The sequence below is a fragment of the Gymnodraco acuticeps genome, unplaced genomic scaffold (assembly GCF_902827175.1).
Source record: "Gymnodraco acuticeps unplaced genomic scaffold, fGymAcu1.1, whole genome shotgun sequence".
In the NCBI taxonomy this organism is placed as follows: Eukaryota; Metazoa; Chordata; class Actinopteri; order Perciformes; family Bathydraconidae; genus Gymnodraco; species Gymnodraco acuticeps.
In genome coordinates this window covers 701,610-725,035 of record NW_022989974.1, presented here as the reverse complement: position 1 = coordinate 725,035, position 23,426 = coordinate 701,610, and the positions used below count along the sequence as shown (strand labels likewise).

General features: G+C 38.9%; 2 protein-coding genes across 3 annotated transcripts in view; one reads left to right on the top strand and one right to left on the bottom strand.

Annotated features, from left to right (window-relative positions):
- The first annotated feature begins 12 nt into the window (after positions 1–12).
- On the top strand, positions 13–4,662 carry LOC117543087 (chemokine-like protein TAFA-2). The gene is made up of 5 exons (XM_034211145.1): positions 13–419; positions 1,367–1,486; positions 2,240–2,395; positions 2,634–2,758; positions 3,716–4,662. The coding sequence occupies exons 1-5, from the start codon at positions 395–397 to the stop codon at positions 3,725–3,727; spliced, it is 438 nt and encodes a 145-aa protein (XP_034067036.1). The 5' UTR covers positions 13–394; the 3' UTR covers positions 3,728–4,662.
- A 12,922-nt stretch (positions 4,663–17,584) lies between these two features.
- Positions 17,585–23,426, bottom strand: part of LOC117543070 (chemokine-like protein TAFA-1) — a 34,268-nt gene continuing 28,426 nt past the window's right edge. For both annotated transcript variants that reach the window (XM_034211118.1, XM_034211117.1), the window contains exons 3-6: positions 20,022–20,162; positions 18,877–19,001; positions 18,603–18,689; positions 17,585–18,456 (exon numbers count right to left, since the gene is read on the bottom strand). In XM_034211118.1, the coding sequence (XP_034067009.1) occupies positions 18,657–18,689; positions 18,877–19,001; positions 20,022–20,162 (299 nt within the window). In that variant the 3' untranslated portion in view covers positions 17,585–18,456; positions 18,603–18,656. The remainder of the gene's footprint in view (positions 18,457–18,602; positions 18,690–18,876; positions 19,002–20,021; positions 20,163–23,426) is intronic.

The following is a 23,426-nucleotide window of genomic DNA, read 5'->3' as shown; positions in this document are numbered from 1 at the left end:
AAAGTGGCCGCACATTGTCCGGGGGACAGATGGTTTCTCTGTCTTGATTACGTTTTAATTTTCCCGACGGTTAAAGCTGCCAGGCTCGGAGGGATACCGCTGTGTTCACAGAACAACATATCTGTCACTTCACATTCTGTTTGTGAGAGTAGTTTCTGCAGGTAGAGCAGCTGAGGTGTGAAGCTGCAGGGTTTCTATGAACCGACGTGTTGGCTGTATCAGCTGGGGCGTTATTTAGCCTCCGTCGTACTCTGAATTGGGAAAGAACATTTCTGAAAATGGAGGATCATATTTACACTAAACTTTTGCATCCTTCCCGAAACGATAGTTTTATAGAGTAGCCCATGCATGATGCAAACCCAGAAACCGATGGAGGCTCCAGCAGTGGTTTATCATGCATATCAATAACCTGAACAGAGGTAAGTAGTTTCATATTTTTAAAATGAATAGCAATCACTGCCAATAGTCTGGAAAATGTCAACAGGCCCTGTGTTTATTTTTGATATATCTGATGTTCTAAAATGTTAAAAGGCTGGCAGAGTAACTTTGTTTGATGATGATTTTAGTAGTGTATGTAAGACGTGAATGTAGGCTACTGACAGAACTATGAATAAAGGTTTTATTTATGAGGATAAGATAATAAATGTATATCATAACAATATAATGTATAACATGAAACACATATTATTGACAAAAAAATGAATGGCATACTATTATCAAGCTCGAATAATCGTTATTATTTCAAGCAAAATTCTTGACATTTTGCTGGTTCCAGCTCCTTAAGCGCAATCATTTGTGTCACATGATTGTAAATCAAATATTTGTTTTGTTAGTTTCAAATTGCCTTTCTGCAGAGTTATTGATATGGACACCAATAATATTTACCTGCAACTCTAAGCTATAGCCAATATATAACTGGTGTTAAGTGGTGAAATAAATTCCTCAAGCAAATTGAGTGAGCAGTGATGTTTTACTCTGTCATCTTTGTCCTGCATTCATTATTGCTGCTTCAAAGTCAATGTCCCAGTTGTTCTGTGACTCATGTGGAATACAACTTGTTCTGGAGGGAGAGTTTAGCTTTGAATACAGAGCTGTTTTCAGCTGAAGGGATAATATGAGTCAGACATGAGTGCAAGCTACTCTCATCTGCCTCGGATCGGCCTTTTATTGGCATTTCTTTAATTTGCCTTGGCTTGGCCCAGTGATGTGAGAGTCATGATTGAGCAAATATGCAATGATTGAATGAATCACATATCAGTAGTCGGGAGATATGAGAAGCATTTAAAAAGCCATATTAATTGACTTAATGGTCCCACATATTGGTCTAATTCTGATTGAGTGTGCATGAACCTCTTTCTCTGTGCAGGCGAGATGAAGCTGAGCATATTGCCACGACCGTTACACTGGAGCCTCCTGCTCCTTTGTGTGGTAAGCCTCTGCAGCCAGCTTGTGTCCACTGGCAACCAAAGCTCCCGAGGACAGACAAGTGAGTGTCAGACCCAACCAGACCTGTCTCACCCCCTGAGGGTCTCATTATGGCTCCTGGTCACCACCGTGGTCGCCTAGTAGAGAACTTAGTTCAAGCAACGTAACCTGAAACCTTGTCATTAGACACAGAAGTCAATATGGAGGGTGTCGTTGTTGATGTTTAGACAGATCCCGGTAAGACAGATAAGAAAATGAATGTAAAGGCCCTGTAAAGGGATTTGATTGGCTACATACCTAAGTTGTTGCAAAAAATACCCATAAAATAATGTGGAAGTGCTCCATCACAAGTTAAAGTTAAGACCTTTTAGGGGACCTTTCTTTTTTTGGTAAAGTAATGCAGTAGATTTTGGACAGATATTTCTGTTCATGTGGTTTATTTTTGTAGTTTCTCTTTAGTTAGGCAATCCAAAACTATCAAATTCAATTAGGTATCCAAACATGCCGATGGCTGCTAAAATGTTTTTACATTTTATATAGGTTTTAGTGTGACATGAGTGCTGATGCTTGTTCATCCACTTGGTGGCGCTGTGGCTTTAGAAACATCAACACTGGGGTTGAAGTACTGCTTTGCTTATCTGACAATCTGAACGAGTGTAACCATATTTATTTAAATGTAACAACTATCTAAGCAAAGAAAACGTGAGTATAATAATGTCATTTGTTCCGGCTGAAGTCACTCAAGTTGCCTCTACTTACATGTAAAGTAAAGTATGAAAAATGGTCACCTTTTCCTCTAAATTCTCTTCTTCAGGGTCATCGCAGGAGAGGACAGGGACTTGTGAAGTGGTTGCTGCTCATCGTTGCTGCAACAAGAACAAAATTGAGGAACGCTCTCAAACAGTCAAGTGCTCGTGCTTCCCAGGACAGGTGGCAGGGACAACAAGAGCTCTGCCCTCTTGTGTTGAAGGTAATATTACTGGGACCCTCTTCTTCCTCTCTCAACCTGAAATACTCTGGCATGACATGAATATATTATTGTTAAGAGTACAGTCAGTTTCAGCAGAGTCCACTGATTAAGGGGCTTTTGAGAAGTTGACATCTGATTGAGATGTATTTTTCCCCTGCAGTCTATGTTTTTACCAAACAAGTGTATTTTGAAGTCCTTTCTTTAAAGTGACCTTCGGCTGTGGTGTGATTCTCTCCAGCCTCCATCGTTCGTCAGAAGTGGTGGTGTAAAATGGAGCCTTGTCTAGATGGGGAAGAGTGCTGGGCTCTCCCAGACCTCACTGGATGGTCATGCATCTCTGGGAACAAAGTAAAGACCACAAAGGTAAGGCCAGCCTCGCTCTGAGTCACAGTGGCCACAACACTGTACGGAAGAAATAACACAAAATGGATTTAGTTTAAGGCGTGGTATTTATAGACGCTAAAACTCAGTTTTATGGCAAATCTTCTCCTTTCTTATTGCAACACTCTTGTGCAAAACAGGGCCGACAGACTTGTGAATGCTCATCATAAAGCTTTATTTAGTAAGCTCTCCTTTAATGCCCGAAAGATTCCACAATCAGGCATAATAACTGCTCCCATTGGCCATATCAACCGTCTTGCTCTCTGCCAGGCACAGTTGGCTCAGAAACCCTAATTCTATAATCGTGTGAATGATGGGGCCAAGAGGACAAACAGGAAATAAGCTGTAAACTAATACTAAACAGTAAAACCCATGTAATTAAATCTGACGGCCAAAGGAAACCCCACTGTGTTTGGAAATGCATTTTCTTATAAATTGCCTTTTTATTGAACTGTTTTATGTGTATGAATCCTGGGGGGAACATTTTACAGTGAAACAGTGGAAAGTTAGCTCTGGCAGCATGCGGCCAGGGATCAAAGGATGCCCAGTAGTCATGCGGTGCATCAGATTATGCTACTGAACAGAAAGGGTTAGAACAGGGAAGAAGGGCTCAGTGTAGATACACGTAAAGGTCTTGCATCCAAATATTGAATTACGTACGAGGGCAAAAGTATGAACATCATTATATACTTGAGGAAAGACACACAATATTGCTGAATTTCTGAATAATTTACAATATATAAAGTAATTATAGATATTGACGCATTAATATGTTAATCACGTTAGTGTTGCAGCTGGTAACGGTGGAGCTAATTACTTTATATGCTAAATGAAATTGACATTTTATCATATCCCTCAGCTTAATTTAGTTTAAAGTATATTGAGGTTGAAATGAACGAGTTGTTGAAACTTTGTACTTTAATATGTTTTTGTTTTTAGGTGGCGCGGTAGCAAGACAGGAGCCCAATCTAATCATTTGAAGCCTGTCCCGACCTGTTGCATCACCCTAACTAACACTGGACTCTGAGGACAGTGAACGCCCCGTCAGATAGAGCAAAGAACAATATAGATTTAATTAGATGAGCTTTAAACCGCAGGATCTCATTATTTTTTATTTCCCTTTTGCTTTAAACACAATTTTGGTCGGGTTAATCCCACGGAGCGGACAATCTATTAGCATCTGACTTGAGATAAAATGTCGCAGCGCCTTTTCCCAGTCCAAACAGACAGCAACTGCAATCGTCTGTATCATTGTTTCAGTGCTTGATATGCTGGACACATTGTGATGCACTCAATTAAAGTTTGGATGGACCTGCTGGCAGACACTTAAAGAGAGATTTTGTGGATTTTCAGGAGGCAGAATGTGAATCCAGTTTGATGCTTGTGACTGTCTCTGTCGATCAAAGCAGGAGACCACAAATACTGAGATATTTATGATTAGCATTTGTAAACAATGCTTTTACTCCGAGCTCTGTAAAGAGGGCAGGTCCCTTTGGACTACTTCTTACCAAGAAGAGGCACTCTCCCAAGCACGCCCTCACACAACTACACACACACGGAAAGGCTGCTTTTCGACTCCACTGGTTGGACAGGCCGAGGCTGTGATGGCATGAAGCTCTGATGCAAAAACAAGGACTGTTTGAAATGCTAATCATGGGGAGAAAGGGGAGAGAGAAGAGGGGCTTCTTCACTGCTGAGAGTATTTACATCATGCTTTTTTGTTTGTCTCTCTAAACTGAGTACTCCTGTGGAGAGAACTTTGCGTATAGTAATGATGGGAAACATTGGAGATTCTCTGCCTTGAAGCAAATTGTAGACAATAACAGAACAGAATATGGCACTCTCCTACTGTTATTACCATTTCATCAGTTGTCTGAGTAATATTCCTTCTGGGCCCACCCTGATTGCCTCTCTTTTATCTCTTGCATTTAGTCAGACACTTTGCATTTTACCTTTGCATGGAAGAGACATTTTCAAATAACGCTAACACTGTGGCTGCAAATCATCCCATATGTGGCATCAGCCTTGTATGAATGCTACATGCTGAGTTGAATGCAGCTGAATGCTAAGCAGACTTCTCAACATTAACTAAATACAATTATACATTATGTCCTGGTGGTGACAAGATTCTTCCCTGAGCTGTCATGCAGTGCAAGTCACTTAATGCTTGGCTTTGCTTTATGGACAACTTCAGATTAATATTCAATATGCATGTCATCAAAATCATGTCATTTTAAGATTCATGTCATGATAGTAATGTGATTACTGGGACATTTTGAAAAACTACTCCTCTATATCAATTATGTCATTCACAAATAAAGTAACATGCCTTTGGTAATAAATAAAACGTTCTGTAATGCGTTTTAAACATGATTACAATGTATTCAATCTGCTTATAGCACTGTATACTTAAAATAAGCACTCATATTTACAATGATTTATACCAGTAGGCAAAATGCATGATAAAGCATTTTATAATGACTTCAAGTATCATCTTTGTCATATTTGCTGGTTAATCGCTGACGTTTTTAAGTTAATTCTATTTTTTATTACTAACATAAAGCATACAATAACCCCTTACAATAACTGACAACAAGCTTGTTATGTATTTATGTATATATGAATGATATATGCCTGTATTAGTTCACTTAAAGCACATAATGACAAAGTAGGAATAAAGACATTGTATTGCATAATAACTGATTATAATGCGTAATGAAAATAATGCATTGTATTACAACTATGTAATTATACTACTCTGTGAGCCTTGCACAATTAAATGTCAGTGAGCAACAATTATGAAGCATTATAAAATGCTTTATTATAGGAAATGGTTATTGTTAAATAGCATTATGTAAAAGTAAAAGAAGATTATAGAGAAATGTTTATAATGCATTTTAGACATTTGCGTTATATAAAGTATAATGGAAAACTATTCATATAAAAAACTGATTATCTTCATGGGCTATGTAAGCTTCAGCGTATCAATATGACTTGTTATGGTATTGTATCTAGAAGCTTTGAGCTGACAACAGTATTAAAACAGGAGACGATAAGATCAGGTAAAGTCAGAAGATGATGGTTGAACGTACTGTTTACAGAATACCTTGGGTATATTGAATCTGAACGCTGACTGAATATAATACTATTCATAGGGCTCATTCAATGATAAAAATCCTTGGTATATAAGGCAATCCATTTCAATCAAATGACTGCATGGCAATAAAATGACCTTACATTTGAATTAATAACTCTCAGGGGCTTGACAAAGTTACAGCTGTTGTGTTGTATGGCACCCTAAGGAGTAAACTGTAATTACAGTATTGTTTCAGAACATCTGGACCAGATGAATTGCTCAACATATAACTCTCCCTTTCACTGCGTAAATCATTCAAGGCCAGACATCATCATTGCATTTGTGAACTGCTGCTTTTCTTTGTCTTGTGTGATTGCTAGTTGAACAGCTGTAGGTGTTTGAGCGTCAGTGTGACAGAATAAGAAGGCTGAATATGTGGCAATATTTAGACCATTCATTAAGACTCATAACGAGAATAATCATGTGGTTTTTCATGATTTGTCACTTAAGATTCTGTTCAGTTTTGGCAATGACGCTTCTCTTAAATGCAGGAAGGATGTACACACAAGCTATGTACAAGCTATTTTAACCTCTTCATGCAAATGGAAAGAGAATTGTACTTTATTAAACATGATTTTGGTTACTGATTTAACTTCTCAGGCTTGACATTGAAGTTTACAGAGAGGGTTTAATATTTTACTCTAAGGTAAAGTCTAAAGTCTATTTCCCCGCTCATTGAACCATTCTCTATCTGGTTTTTATTTGTATCTGTATTGTACAGAAATGCAAAGCTCATTAAAGTTGAAGGTCCCAAGATTCCCCGACTGGTAATAAAATCTAAGTAGATCTGGACAAAACAGCTTTGGAAAGAAAATAACTAAATCTGCTTACTGACTTTACAGAAGCTGCAGAAAAGATGAAATTGAAAGGGAAACCTTGATGTGTGACTTCCATATAAGTACCATCCTTACACAGTGATTACTTTTTCACAAACATTGAACTAATTTGTTATTCCTGTGTGTGTACTGTACATACTGTCATATTTGTATATTGTCTGTAACCTTTACTTGTTAAAATAAGAGATTTTGTTTATAAAATTCTCAACAAGAACAAACTTTTGGGAACTTTTCTTTTAAGGTAAAAATATGTTATGCCCCACTGGGGTTTATGTCAACGATGACAGCACGCACCCTCAAATGAGTGCCAATATTATATATAATACCCGCAGCACTCACAACTTTCATTTTCAAAGGAGTTGATGTGACCTTTTTTAAGATGACTTTTAGATGTGTCTGAGATAAACTCTGTGATTTATACACATTTAAGGAGGTTCTGACAAAAGTTTAAGAAACCTTTCCACGCTGCTTGATTAGCTTTTAACTTTAAAATAACCTTAAATCCAGTCAAAAGAGCGTTATCTCTGTTAATCTGTACGTATTGAGAAGAAACCCTGAGTACCTGTCATAATACATGACTTCAAATACAGAAATGTACTCCTACATTTGAACTGAAAGCAGCGAGATAATTAAGGTTGGAGTTATGAGATTCTCTTTGCAATGGAATAAGAACAATGTTTTACAGATGAGGCAGATGATTAAAGGGGCCCTATTATGCTTTTTGGGGTTTTTCCTTCCTGCAGTGTTCTACTGTATATAGGTTTGTGTGGATGTAAATGGTCTCCAAATGCTAAAATCCTGTCGTTCCCTCCACAGGGGTTTCTCTCCCACACAATCCCCCCGTGTCTGAACCCCCGGAGTAGACTGCTTTGTAAACTTCCATAACAGACTGACATCACTATGTTACACTGAACCTGAAAATAAGCACAATAGGGCACATACGTTCACATTTTTCCTCATTTTATCCACAAAATAAGACCGAAACAACACACATTTAGAGAAAAGTTTGAACGATTTGATTAGATATGAGTCTCTAACTCCAAACCAGTGACAAATAACACATTTTGTGGCAGCTTATTTGATATCAGTTTGCAGGTGATATGTTGCAGAGACCCTTCCCTCTCTGGTGACTGTCTATTGGGGACAGTAGTTCATTTTCCCTAATAGAAAATAAACTGTCCTGGGGCACATGAAAAATATAATGGAAACACTGTTCAATTCCACTTTAACAACTTTTTCCTCATATGGAGTTGACACTTGTAATAAAATGTAAACACAATTCTCCTTGTCTCTTGCTCTCTCTATCTATGTGTGTGTGTGTGTGTGTGTGTGTGTGTGTGTGTGTGTGTGTGTGTGTGTGTGTGTGAGTGTGTGTGTGTGTGTGTGAACCAAATTAGCCTTTTTTTTACTGCAGGCAACTATAGGCGACTCAGAGCAATAGACTGAGAGTAGTTTGGTCATGGCTGAGGGGTTTCATCTAGTTGCTTTGGCATTATGTATACAAATTATCGTGTAAAGAAATAAAAAAAGTGTTGCTTCATTAAAACAGGAAGCTAACCAATAACACTCTAACGAACAAACATTAATTGGATTATATTAATGTTATCAGCTGCGTGTTATGTATTCATATGCATCCATGCCTTATGGCTGCATGTGACACTAATGAAAGAGACACTTCTGTACAGGGAGGCGAGAGACATTGGCAAAACTGCACTGAGAATCATTTAAAATGTTTTTTAAGGTTTTTCATATGATTTGATTTATTATTTAAAGGTTTTTCTTTTATTTCTGATACTGGGTGAAAAATGGGAAAATCTACCTCCCGTAACCAATTATAACTTTACATTTAACCTGTTTTTGTTAAAAATCATTTCATGTTTTTCATACAAACTGGCATATCTTGAGCGAAATAGTTATTCTGATTTCCCTTAATAAAAGTAAAGGTAGGATATAAAACGGAATGGCCTGTAAAGATCAAGGTTTTATTGCAATGTTTATCAGAACAGCCAAACTAAAGTCACTTGAATTCTGCCCAATTATACATGAATGCAATGATCACGTCACATCTAACATACTGTCTCACAAGCTGGGGGAAAACTAACAGCTCCACACTGAAGCCACTAGCAACCCTGTACAAACAAACCCTCAAAGTACTGGACCAGAAACCTAACCGCTCCCATCACTGTACCATCCTCAACAAGCATAACATCCTGAGTTGGGAACATTTAATAAAGTACAGGAACATCGTTCTGGTGTACAAAATCCTGCACAATACAGCCCCTCCACCTCTTAACTCATTGGTTACTCAACAACACCAGACTGACCACTAGAAGATCCACACGTGGCGACCTATCAGTCCCATTCAGGAAGAGTACTTTTGGTCAGTCATCATTCTCGGTCGCAGCAATACAAAACTGGAACTCTACCCACTCAAATCAAAGACATACATACACATACCACCTTCACAGCTCACTTAAAAACATGGTTCACTGAGAACTACACCTGCACACACTAGTCTGTGTTGAGTATGGCGTGAGTGTTACATGTTGTGTTACATGTTGTGATCATGGATGTTGCCCCTTGTTTCTGTTATGTGATTGTGATGTGTGACATGTACTGTATGTAGTAACGTGTGTTGTTTATTGTTCTCTTGTATCCTCACACCGGTATCTACTTGTCTTTCCTCCTTTTTATTTTATTTTATATTTTTTTATAACTAATGCTGTTGATATATTGTGATTTTAAGGGTGTCTATTGCCATCTGGCCGGGGACAACAGCTGGAAATTAGCCATGTCGGCTAAAGCTGCTCCATTTACTGTTTTTGTGACAGTTCATCGATGGGGACTGTCCACGACACTATAAATAAATAAACTAAACTAAACTTTGTTTGACATGAGGAGATTAACATTAAGTAAGTAAAATATTGTTTTAGTTTCACTTATTAACACCCCATATACATAATTTGAATTATATTTAAAACTACCAGCCGACAGAACTAAGGAACATCCAAATCTGTAAAACAGTGGAGTAAGGTTCATATCATTGTTTTTCATACTGTCCGTGCATATTCGCTTTTATCATTCCTAGGTATGTGATTTTGTGTCGGATGCATGTTAATGGGTTTTTAAAAAACGTCTTTGCGTGGGGCCTCAAGTTGGCCAGGGACGACCCTGACCCTTCCTAAATAAATAAATACAAAAGAAAGATAAATAATTCCTAAATGTATTGTCTGACATTTTGTTGAATAGCCTACATTTGTTTGCTTTCCATTCTAATGTTTGCACTTTAAATATTAATCTTTATCTGTCAACGTATGGTTTTATGGGGGTTCATGTCATGTGCAGGACTATTTATTTTTACTACTGTAGTCTTGTACCAAGGTTGCCAGGCAACGAACGGAGACTCAAAGAAGTCACTGAGTTCACCATCTTTTACTAAATCTTCTTTAAAACTGAGGTTTTTGTACTGATTAAACAAATTAAACAATCTGTGGACATTCGCATCAATAGCATTAACACGTTGTATGGTTCCATTATACTCTTCTAAGGATTGGCCTTCATACCACTTCACTCAAAGGGTTTTGAGTCTATCAATCCACTATCAGGGTTGAAGTAGTTTGAATGTCATTTAATCCCATTAGCCATGCACAATTGTGATTGCAAAGCCCTACTTGTTGTTTTAAGTACTTTTAATCACAAGTACCTCTACATTGGGCTAGGGTTAGCATTATTTTGCCTCGTCTTGTTTAACAAGAGGATGATCTATCTTAAATAAGCATGTCATTGAGTGCACCACCCGGCCAGCGTGCTAAGTGACCCAAAACAAACGCACCCACGAATTTGCTTCACCGACTAATTAAGCCCAGCGTGCATGATGTTTAAACGCTCGTGTTGGATCAACCAGGTTTTTCTTCCTTTAATCAGGTGTGTGAAAAATAATCTCTGATGCTCCTGTCTCCTGAAGAGCCTTTTTTGGGTTTAAATGATTGAAAACTTTCAGGAAATCAGCGGGCTGAATTTATATTAATTTGAGGATGAATGAGCGGAGAAGTTAAACCTGGAGTCCTGTGGAGGACCCCGCGGTGCACAAGCCTCACATGATGCTGCAGACAGGTGAGTACAATAACAAAACTCATCTAAAGTTGTTACTCACTGTTCAGATGAGAGCATGCTTGTTAATGTGTGTGTGTTCTCGTGTGCATCTAGGCCTATGCACTTGCGCCAGGTGTGTTTCTTGCTGTGTGACTGTTGTTGCACGCGCTGGGAAGTTTGTAATGTTTACATCTTTGTGGCCATGTTTATGTATGCTGCTGTTTATGTGGCCTTGTACTGCTTGGTGGGCCCATCCATTGCACTTCTCTTATTTGTTGGTAATTTTTATTTGGTCATAGTTTGTGACTATGGTTAACTCCTGTAAGGCTTCACTGATTGTATAATTTATAATTGAAAGTCTTTTTTCCATAGGCTGCTGAGTGCAGTAGGATAATTACATGTTATTGTTGGTTTGGACATGAAGACTCTTGTTGCTGATGTTGTCCCACATGTGTAAATTGACATTTAGTGCTATTCTTTTTCAACATTTGTGTGTTATTGGATTCAACATTTGTATCATGTAATCACGAAAAAGTATTTACTATGAGCTCATGTTTACTTTACATAGTACACAAGTGCTGTAGTTCTCCCTTTGGTTCTCATACAGTATGAGAGCAGGGTATCCGGTGCTTTTCTTCTGCATTTTACCCAAAAGTGAACAAACAATTTTGTAAAGCAGCATCCCTAAACTTCCCAATAAGAAACCTATCACCACTTACAATGCTGTCACTGATAGTAAACATTTCTCCTCCACTCTATTAACATTGTATTGAAACCATTTGAATGACTTTACAGTCTTGATCGCTACTTTCTTATATCATTGTGATATCAGTGTCTCTATTTAAATGTGGAGAAAGTAGGTTAAAGCATGAATGCGATCCAGGTTAACAGGGTCAAAATAGACACGTATTTCTAACCTGCTAGAAGTACATCTGCTGCTTCAACAGTATTTGGCTGATGTTTGCCTTGCCTTGGTTGTAAATGAGAAAGATAAACTGTATTTTCCTTGCAAGTCTGTGTGCATAGCCTAGAAAGTAATTGTTACACTAGAATATTTAATTGGTCTACATGTTGATGAGCAGCCTGCTATTTTTTTTCTCTCTCTTAAAGGCATTGCAAACTCAAATGCTTACCAGCATGCTTTCATTTTTTAAGAGGAAAACAGAATAAAGGTGTGAAGACCTCTACACTTGTATGCCCTCAAAGGGTGCAGTTCAGCACGGGCCATGTGTTCACCCTTAAGATCAGGCCAGCTTAATTTCCTAAACTATTTTTAAAGTGTCTTTTATGGGTAATTGTGATGTACTGTCTGTTTCCATTAGAGTCAAGTGTAAAGAATGAGGCCTTAGCAGTAAGAAAGAAAATAACCCACAGCAAGTCACCACAGTCTGGGAGAAGGATGGGACATGAGTCGCTCGCTGCTCATTTAACATCCTTCGCCTCAAAGGATGCCGCTCACATTGTGTCCTTGTCAGCCATGAAACAAACAAATTAAAATCTTATGCAGACAGTTTCTTGGTAATGAACACAATAATATCCCTGTCTTAAAATGTTTTACGGATAGTCAGGGAGTTCTTTATGTAAAGGTACACACCTGTTTATATTCAAGGCTGAGACATTAGAAACCAAACTTGAAGTTCTTTTTTTTAGCAGGACTAAGTTCAACTCCATTTTTTAAGAGACAGAATTGTAAGCCTGCAATTCAAATATACCAATAATAACAGTGCACAGCCCACTAACTCAGCCTGGAGGCATTGTCATGTCATGGTGAGTGTGTGTTCAGCTTCTCCAAAAAGCTGAAGTATAATACCCAACCTATTTTTGCATACCTGTAGTTATTGTGTATTTTATGCTGTGTTGTTCACAATGGCTTGACAAAAGGCAGGGGGAGCTCATCTTTAATTCAAGGCAGTCTTTCTCACACAGAGATAAATCCTCTTCCCAATTTTAAGAAGAAGAAGTAAAAAAGCCTCCAAGTATTCATTTTTCTGCTTGGCAATCATTTAGCCTACCTGTATCATCTGCAATTTCAGAGAAGGATTCAATTGTGTGTTTCCCTTAGACATTTAGCTAATGCTCTTACCTAACAATGAGTTTCTTAAACTAGTCCTCTTTCAAAGTAGCAGCGTTCAATCCCTCAACATATGGAGGACACACTCTCCAAAATATCACTTCAGGTTCACAGCAGGTCACATTTAAATTAGCACAACAGGAAACTTAACATTGTGTTGTATTTTGTCTTCATGCTGCAGAGTGATTGCATTATAAAACCAATTTTAGCTCTCTGATTTAATTTACACTCATATTCGTCAGCACAAATATCTGTAAGAAACGTCCCCGCAAAAACACAAAATGTCTTCTGAGCGCCTCCGCATTGGTTTGACATGACTTGATATAAGTCGGTGCAACAGACACTGTGCCGGTGTCATTGTAAATCTGTCTATGTTGTGTGATCAAGTTGTTATTCCTTTGTGAGGACCTAACGGCATGAAAGGCCTGGCGGTCTCTGCATGAATCATTTAGATGAAAGTCTGAGGAAGAGGGGGGGGAAAGGAGCATGAGGCACCTGATGTCAACTTTAATTAGAATCTTGTTTGGTCTGCGTTACCTTGACTTTAAAATCTCAGAATCCTGCAGGGGCCAGTGGAGACGGTTCTCGGTTACAGGGTGTGATTAGACTGCTTAATCATTGCAATTGATTAGTGCCTCTGAAAACAACTGCAAAGAGGAGTCACTGACTTTTATCACATTGAATGCTTTTTATGCACCGTATATGCAAACATTGCCGTTTCGTCTACATAAATCCGGCGCAGATCCACTGTTTGCCTGCATTTCCTTTTATACACTACTAATGGATCTGAGCACCAAGGCATATTGAGCATGGATCTTCTCTCAAGCAGATAATTATCGATGTGTGGGGATTTGTTTTCTTGATACAATTTATTTCAACACTTAAAAGGTAAGAATGGAGAAACCAGCTCGAGTGAGCTAGAATTTGAAAGTACACAACTGGAAAAAATCTGCCTCTTCCTTCAGACTTCCTTACAGAGCCCCTCCTCCAACACACACGAACGCGCACATGACCAATGAGGGCACGAGATAAGTGATGGAAGGCTGACAGGCAGGTAGGCCATCCAGTTACTTTAGCCGGGCCGGCTCAGATGATTGGTCGTGCTTTTTACAGCGCCACGGCTTCCACAGATGAATTTTGTTATCTATTTATTGTCAAAGCATTTCATTTATTCATTGCTATCGGGATGTTAAGAGCATTCCATGGAATATAACAAAAAGTGTTTCTGAAGTGAATTACCTACCCCACCTTTATCATCAAGTTCTGTTGCTTTAAGTTGCACCATGATGTTCATGGGAATGGAGAAGAGACTTCCAAGTGCAGAGAAAGGAGCATGACTAGACTGTGCGAGTGTTTTGAATGAAATGTGTCTTCCGAACAAACCCACAGGAGCCTCAATTCCCAGGACGTCCCTGGTGCATCATAAAAAGAAGTCAGGGCACATCACCATCACTTGTGTCTTATTTCTCACTGTTGAGCAGCTTGATGTGAGACATCAGAGCCTACAGCGGCAGCCTAGAGAGCCACTCGGAAGACTGACAGAAAATGAGATGCTGCTCGCTGCCATCTTGCACATATTATGCCCGTTTAGCAATCCCATGTTGGACAGGAAACATTATGTCAAAGGCTAGTTTGCATTGCAATATTCTGAAGCAAAAGAAAGCACGACCTAAACAGCATTTTCATGTATTCATGCAGCCGCTGCGCCTTTGGACAAATGTTGGAATTTCAGTACAATGGATGATGGAAAGTGTTCTGTAATTTGGCATCTGTGTTTATGCTGCACATTCACAGTCCAGTCGAGGCCAACAGACAGCATGTGCAACGGCTGAAAAACAGCAAACATTGAATACTTGGCATTCAGATGCCTATTAATTTAGTATTAACCATTAATACAACCACACATTTTCATTGCAGCAGAACATGGTTGTCTCTCTTCATTTTGGTTTCTAACTGATTCAAATTCACAAACTGTATGGTAATTTATGGGATGAAAATGCCATAATGACAAGTAGTAACTATGCAATTTCACTGTAGTTGCCATGCAATAAACCTCAACATGTGTTAAATTGAGAGAAAAACTCCCCTCGCACGTTCAGGTTAGGCACTGATCAACTTGCTTGCGTATTTTTCACAGTGTGTTTCTTTGATAAGTCTTTCTTTAAAAAAAAAAAAAGACATACTGGGTTTTGATATCATTTAATCTCAGCACTCCATGCGTCACTTTGATTCTGTCAGACACAAGAGCGCTGCCTGTGCAAACTAATTGTGAAAGGTTTTTAAACGTTTAAAAAAAAAGGAAAAGATTTACAGCAGCATGTTGTAGTTATTTCCGTGACCCCTACAGATTCTCCTGTCTCCCAAAATGTCCAAACGATTTCCCAGAGATTAACGTCAAATCCTATATTTCTATAGCCTGTGGAATAGACTTAATGTATGTTCTTGCAAAGACTAGAACATCATGGGAATAAATACTGAACCCAGACATTGGTTTTGCTAAGGGTAACCAATTTCTCTCTCCAGGCGTTGAGCAACAATACATTTGAAGATGCAGCGTTGTCTGGATAATGGATGAAAACATAATGCTTTGGGCTTTCTCCCTAAGGTTTGCATAGGACGGTGTGACCGAGTTCCCCGACATGGAACCAGGAATTTGAGAACTCATGGGAGCTGTCATTGTTGAAATCATTTTTTAATATAAGTTAAACTGACGCAAGTTAAAATGTCACTCACAAGAACAATGGTAGATGCAAGAAAAAGTGATAAAAGAAACCTCTTCAATGCTTAAATAAACTGTGCCATTTTAAACAGAGGCCCTTTATACAGGCTTTCTTGACGTTGGCAGATCATTGGTCAGATCCAGCGAAATAAATACTTTAAAACCAAATTAGGCATATTTCATCCATATATTTATCTAATGAATAGTACAAGTTCTGCATTGCAAATTAACTGACAGTGCTTGGAAACAAAGCTGAAAATAAGTGGACAGTGGGAAATAATGAAATAAGTTAAAGGTCCAGGAAAAACTTTCATTTCTCCAGAAGATGGATGTCACACAGCACCAGCAGTTACCCAGAATTCCTCCTGGAATAATTCCAGAGCGGCAGAGGCTGTGAAAGTTCGGGCCGGCATCCCACTGCGATACTACATCAAAGAGTTGTAAATAAAGGAGTGAGTCCATTCATCTGTGTATAATAATTTTTCGCTTTATATACCTGAGTGTACAGCAACTCCAGTTAATACACTTGGTGTCTGGCTCTAACGTGCAGCTCTGAAATGGGGGATGTTTTTGGTAATTATGATTAAATGAATAGTTTAAGGTTTAACCCAGATGTAGATTACAATATTGAGACCACTCTCATATGTGTCTTTTTTTAAATAAAGCTACAGTCCTATAATACACTTGAGTATGCTATAATTAAACACAATAAACAATACTGCCAGTCTCATACAAAAACGTTAGCTCTTGTGGACATTTACCTGCATGTTTTCTAGGAAACGTGTTCCTTAAAGGCAAACAGAATATATGTTAATATCTTACCTCTACCACATAAATGACTGTTTAGTACGGCTCTGCAACAAGGCTGGATGTATTTATTCCCTGCTAGTCAATAGGATTTTTTAAAAGAGGTTTATTTAAAAAAAATCCTTTTCAGAAGTCTGTTTTAGTTCAATTGAACACATGATATTGTACGTGTGAGTTTTTTAGGTGCTAGTTGGCTAGCTTTTTATGCCTGTCTCATACTGTACATGACCCCACGGACATTGCTGGGCTTTGAAGCAAGTCCAAACCGTGAAGTTACAACTTAAGGATCCTTCATGTGATGCCTGGCCCCAAAAATACTTTTTCGCTTAGACCTATACATTGGAAATAGGTGGGAGTTTTTTTCTGGGTAAATCAGCCTTCCATTATGAACGGTTCAATGGTTCAATTTAAATCATCAGTTCTTTTTAAAGTTGTTAAATTCACTAATGGGTCAATCCATAGTTATTTTCCTCGGCATAATGAAGTGCTGTTGATGCGAGCGAGCCAAACTGAGCGGTTGGAACTACACAGACATGAGAGTGGTTTTAATCTTCAACTTTAATATTAAAGTTCTTGTTAAAGGAGCCCTTCTATGCTCTTTTTCAGTTTCATATTTGTATTTTGTTTCTTTACTGTGACATGTTTACATGCTTTAATGTTCAAAAAGCTATTTATTTTTCTCATACTGCCTGTGCTGCAGCACCTCTTTTCACCCTCTGTCTGAAACCAGAGCCCAGTCTGCTCTGATTGGTTAGCTGGCCGGCTCTGTTGTGATTGGTCAAGAGATGTTCTCCTGCCTATTAGCCTATCTAGTATGATGTGTTGGAGCGCAAGCCAATAGTAGCGTGAGGGTAACATAGTGATGTCACTGTATTGCGGAGGTAAACAAAGGAGTCCAATGGAGGCGTTTCAGGCAAGACGGGGGTGTTTGGGAGAGAAACTCCCTCTGAAGGGAACGTTGGGATTTTAGCCTTTGCAGACCATTTACATGCAGAAAAACCTATTTAACACACTATAGGACAAACCTAAAATCGTTCCTTAAATGTTAAAACTACATTTTTAATGAGTGTTTTGGCTATTTTAGCATCAATATGTAATCATAGTATTGTATAATTTAGCACCAGTGGCAGTGATGCACTTAGAAAAGTAACAGGAACATTGACTTTAATGAAACTTCAGCACATCTCAGTTAATGGCTTCATATTTACAATATCATCATTTGAATGATTTGACACAAATAAGGCATTTCAAGTATCGAAAACAACCTACTGGTATCACATTTTTGGTGAATCAATCATTTCGAGTGTAGCTGACATGTTACCAAGTTCGACTGGTACAGCCATTTTAAGAGGTGAGTAAAGGCATACAAGAACCATACAAACAAAATGATAAACTGTACAGAATCAAGACACACAAGCTGTATTTGTAAAACGTCTTACTAACAATGCCTCTGTTTTATCTTAATATCACGTCCTTAAACTCATCACACTTTGGCGGTGTTTGGTTTTGTGGGTAACAAGAGGGAATATCAAGAATGCCTTCAGGTATTTCAGTGATCTTTTTCCATCATAAAGTTCATGTAGACAAGAAAATGACAACAATTTTATGTACAATATTTTTCCCCTTTACAATAAAAAAGAAAAACCTGAGGGCTGTCGACTACTGTTCTTGCTCGTCCCATGTCCTTTGATGTATTCCTCTCCGTGTTGGCGCTTCATAGTGATTATCTGACTTACTGATATCTGAGGAGAGGCGTCAGATGCTCTTCTGATATTAATCCAAATGCACAGACATTCACGTTCCATCTCAAAGTTTGAAAGAAATGATGAAAATATATTCATTACAAGGTTATGATGAAGTTCCCCGTGGGCATCTTGAAGCGTCAGTATTTTCAGAAGCCTTGAGCAGGATGTGCTTTATGTATTCTACAGCTTTGTACACTTTAATCTGAGAAGTGTTCACATTTCATAATGCAACAATAAGTTCATTGTCTTTGTGATAATTGGTCCTGTGACAGAGCTGAAAAGAGAAATAAAGGCATATTTAAGTTATGAATATATAACAGAAAGGATTAAAATTGTGTCCCCTTATACAAAGCTTAGCAATATAGACATTTGAGAGGAATTAATTAGCTTACGAGGTCCCGGTATAAATAAGACGCTGACCTGCTGATTAACTTTTCCACCAAAGGCGTTCCCTCAAGTCCTTTCTGCAATCTGTTAATATGTTGATGTTGTGTATGGCTGAGTGTTCTGACAAGAGAAAAAGCAGGAGGAAATTAAGGGGTTAGAATGTGTTGTGAACAAGTCAATCTGCAGTGAAATTCGTTCCAGATACTGCTTTGTTTAGGCCACAGCGAGTGTCGAGCGCTGTGCATTTTTCTCGCCCACTCCTTTGCCATAACGTCTCATTTCCCGCGGTCAAGAGAGGTTATCTTACCCTTGTGGTTTTGATCTTGTTGCCGGCGTAACACATCCAGCCTGAGTTGTCAGGGAGCGTCTTGCATTCCTCCCCCTCCAGGCAAGGCTCCATCTCACACCACCACTTCCCAATTACTATGGATGCTACAGGCAACAAAGACAAGAGAAATGGTGATGCAGGTGCCTTTCACCCAAACAGAGTGCAAAACCAGATAGCACAAACTGGCGCTTCTCAGATGAGATGTCATGTTAAATGCGTCAGTAAGTAGATTTTCTGTATATGTCACATGTATGTGCTTTAGACAACTTGTAACAAAAGCAGAATTGGTGAGTATTACAATGTGGTTTCTCTATTCATTGCAGTTATAAATGAATGCGGTGGGTGGAACTAGGTTTTTTTTTCATTGAGTGAGTGGAAAGGTAGGTGTGACTTTAATGCACGCCACATTTCTGCCGTCAGGAGAGAAAATTGCCTTAAATACAGGGTAAGTAGACAGTAAATGGTTTGTAATGTGTGACAGAGGAAAGGAAACTGTCGGAGCCGACATCGAGCAGCCTCCTATTCCCCCGGTCCGCTCAGAGATTTCAGTAGTATTTGCAAAAGGATTTAAGATAAAAGCTGCAGGTGAGGTTTTCCTAAAGCCAATATGTGCTTTAGTTGTGTCAGACCCGAACACCAAATCCATTTCTTAAGGGATTGAGTCTGCGCTGCAGACATTTGTCAAAGCAGGTGGAAAAAACATGAAATATCTACAAGGAACATATGTAATCAACAGCCGCTTTTCTTTGCGCCTCTTTGCTGTATGTTATTCTTTATTTCTGTTCTCCTCCCTGAGGTGTGCTACATTCAGCAGTTTGACTGTTGGAGTAAATCTTACCCCTGCAGATACCTTCTGCTGTCTGTCAGCAGCAGAGTTTGATTGTGACATTATCCCAGGTAATGTTAATCTTATCTGGGACAAGGCTGACTTATGTTTTTTTATTCCAACAACTCTCTGTGTCTGTAGAAAACATAGCAGATTCGACTGTATAAAGCATTCCGTGTTTAGTTGATTCAATGATAACAATTGAATCATGTATTTTTCTTCTATGTGGCTTCCCATGCAAACTTTGGACAGCATTATAGTAAAACTAATATTGTTTTCTGTCTGCTAAAATACTCACCGTCGACACATGAAGGTCGGTTCCTCGTGGTTCCCGCCACCTTCCCCGGCAGACAGGAACACTTGACCGTCTGTGACCGCTCCTCAATACGATTCTTATTACAGCATCGGTGAGCAGCCACTACTTCACACGTGCCTCCGTCTGATGAGAAGAAAAAAAAACGAAGAAAAAATGATCAAACAGGGCTCTCTGAAAACATCTAGACCCCTCAATGTGTAGACAATTGTGGCTAAACTCATTGTAGGCTGGTGTCAGTGGTCAAAAGTACATTTACTCAAGTCCTGTAAGTACTTCAGTAGCCTACCACTTAAATATACTTCAAAAGATTGAATTTATATGGAAATATTTTAGTTTTTATTCACTTAATGTCCGATAAACGTAATTGAATGCTGAATATTTATGAAGTTTGAGACAGATAGTTGGTCAACACGACACAATATCAACTATTTAATTAATTAGATGGGCATTTTTCAGTTTTTGTAAACTCATTAATTATAAAAAACTGGTGTATTATTTGGGCCTACACATAATTGGTACATTGGTAAACTATGGTTACTCGTATAACCTTTTATACAATGCAGTTCCCACACAGAGACATTTTCCCTCTTCACTTTTCTGAAAAATCCAAGAAAATCCAAAAATGAAATGTCTTTTGTCTTTCAGTTACTTTTGTAGGATTTTTATTTAAAGGTCCCATGTCATGGCCATTTCTACTGATCATAATTCCATTGTTGAGGTCTACTAGAATAGATTTATATTGTGCAATTTTCCAAACTCACATTGGTTTCTCATACAGCATCTCTGTATAGTATGTGTATTCACTCTCTGTCATAAACGGCTTGTTGGAGCTCCTACCCCCCCACCCCCCTCCCTGTGAGCCCAGTGGCCGTCAGCGAGACGCAGCTAAACCTAGCCCGAAACTGACACACACACACACACACACACACACACACACACACACACACACACACACACCCGCAGCCTGGCTGGGAGGTTGTGTGTGTGCCCAGGCTGAGTTCCGCGGTGTCTCGCTGTCTCGTCCGCCCCACACCAGTGAGCCAGCTCAGTGTCCCGCTCCTCGCAGCAGCGAGCCTCGCAACGTCCCGCCGAGTGTGTGTGTCAATCAATCAATGTTTATTTATATAGCCCAATATCACAAATGTTATATTTGTCTCAGGGGACTTCACAGTTTGTACAGAATATCAGTATGACAATACGACACCCTCTGTCCTTAGACCCTCACATCGTACAAGGAAAAACTTCCGGAGAAAACCCACAGTTTAAAGGGAAAAATGGGAGAAACCTCAGGGAGAGCAACAGAGGAGGGATCCCTCTCCCAGGACGGACAGACGTGCAATAGATGCCGTGTGTAAATTGAAAAGATAATACATTTACAACATAGGTACTAGGTGGTAGGTGTGTGTGAGGAAGTCCGCGGATTGGTCCAAACGTAACTGCTCCTCAGATTGGTCCATTTGGAGCAATCTGCGGAGCCGTTACGTTACATAACTATACCCAAAAGACGACACTATACCCAAGAAGTAAACAATGGAAAAAGAGAAATCCCCAACGAGGCGTTCTGGGGCAGCATAGACAGGTATTTTCTGTGTTAGAGTTTTACTCGCTACAGGGTGTACTTTGAGGGTTTGTGACTCTGCAGACCGTTCACATGCATAACAAGCTACATAACACACAAGGGGATGGGTAATAACCAGAAAAGCATGATATGGGACCTTTAAACACGTTTAGTGTATCAATTTATATTTACATTGCAGTACAATTACTTTTATAAAAGCACAAGGTCAGATTACTTCTTCCTGTTTCTACTGATCAAATATCTGCTTATAGTTGTGATCACTTTTAAATCTTTTTTTAACTTCTTATTTTAAGGCACCATAATAGCATGTTTGTCCTTCAGTGGGTATTATTCAGAAATGCTTTATTTGCAACTCGAGCAGCAAAAAAACTGTATAGCTGTGTACACAAGTTTGCTGTAAACACCCCCACATCTATTCTCAGGAAGAGACGCCTGCTTCAGGGTTATCATGAATATGAACACTGGCTCCATCACGCAATTATCACTGAGCTACTGGCTCTGCCCTGAAGGCTAAGAGGACTGGACTGAACGGACTCAACCCACCTCCACCGCGCGATCAGACTCTCCACATATGAGAGTTTTGCAGCAAAGGGCCATCCGACAATTACATACACCCGTCACAAGATCAAGGAGGTTGTAGAGAGAAAGAGCAGAGAGGGACGAGAAGTAGCCAGTATTTTGGCAGTCAAGAGATTTTCAAGTCATGTTTGACAATGAGCTGTGGGTTTGTGGAATGTTTCATGGCCGGATTTGCATATATCGCTTTACTTCATTTTAATATTTTTGGTTTTTGGGACCCTCCTGTTGTTGTGCAGTTTCTTGGAAGTAGAAATGCAGTTAGTCAGAACAACAAACATTGAATCACTGCGTAATTTAATCAATAAAAAAGCCAAGTGGTGATTATTTAGTCTTTAGTTTACCATTCCCCTAATAAGGATTTCAAATTGGCATATACAATGAATAACACACAATGACATAGTATTTCTTAGTATTAAACTTTATAACTTATTCTATGAAGCATTCATAGCTGATATTATGGAGAACTTCACTCCGTTGTAATCCTATGAAATTGTAATAAGTAATTGATGGTACTTGTTTCTAAAGAGAGACAGGTGCAGATTGACTAAGTGGAAGCGCTGACCTTGATGTCACGTAACGCTCAAAATAATCATTGAGCGCTGCGCTCATGATTCTTATTATTTCATCTTTGATCTTGTTTACAGCTGACCTTGACAAGCAACCAACCAGATAACAGCTGAATGAAGCAGCACAAGCTAGCAGGGATTGTAACCTTAGAACAAAACATAGTAGGCCTAGCTGTTTTTACCACGAGGGCCGAGGCCCTGTGCCCAACCTCGCAGTGACCAAAGAGCTAAACGCATATCATTTAAATGCAGCTTTTTAGTCCAAAACCCAAGGAGTAGGCTACTATCATATATAATGACAAATAAATAAGTGAGGCACCAAAACCAGAGATGGGGTCGTTACTACAAAAATGTAATATATTACATATTACTTTAAAAAAATGTAATATATTACATATTACTTTAAAAAAAAGTAATATATTACACTACTTCGTTACTCTCTACATAAAGTAACTCGTTACTTTACTCGTTACTTTACTCGCAGGGCCGGCCCTCCCCTCTCTAGGGCAGATCACGCAGACTGCTAAAGTTTCAAATGTTCTCTTTAGTTCAGTTTCCATTGTCGCATAAGACTGATCCAGATAGCTCCTGAATGTTTTTATGGGCATGGCTGTTCTCTGTCTCCTGTATTTTGCGCAGTAGGCCTATATCTCTGCTGACGCT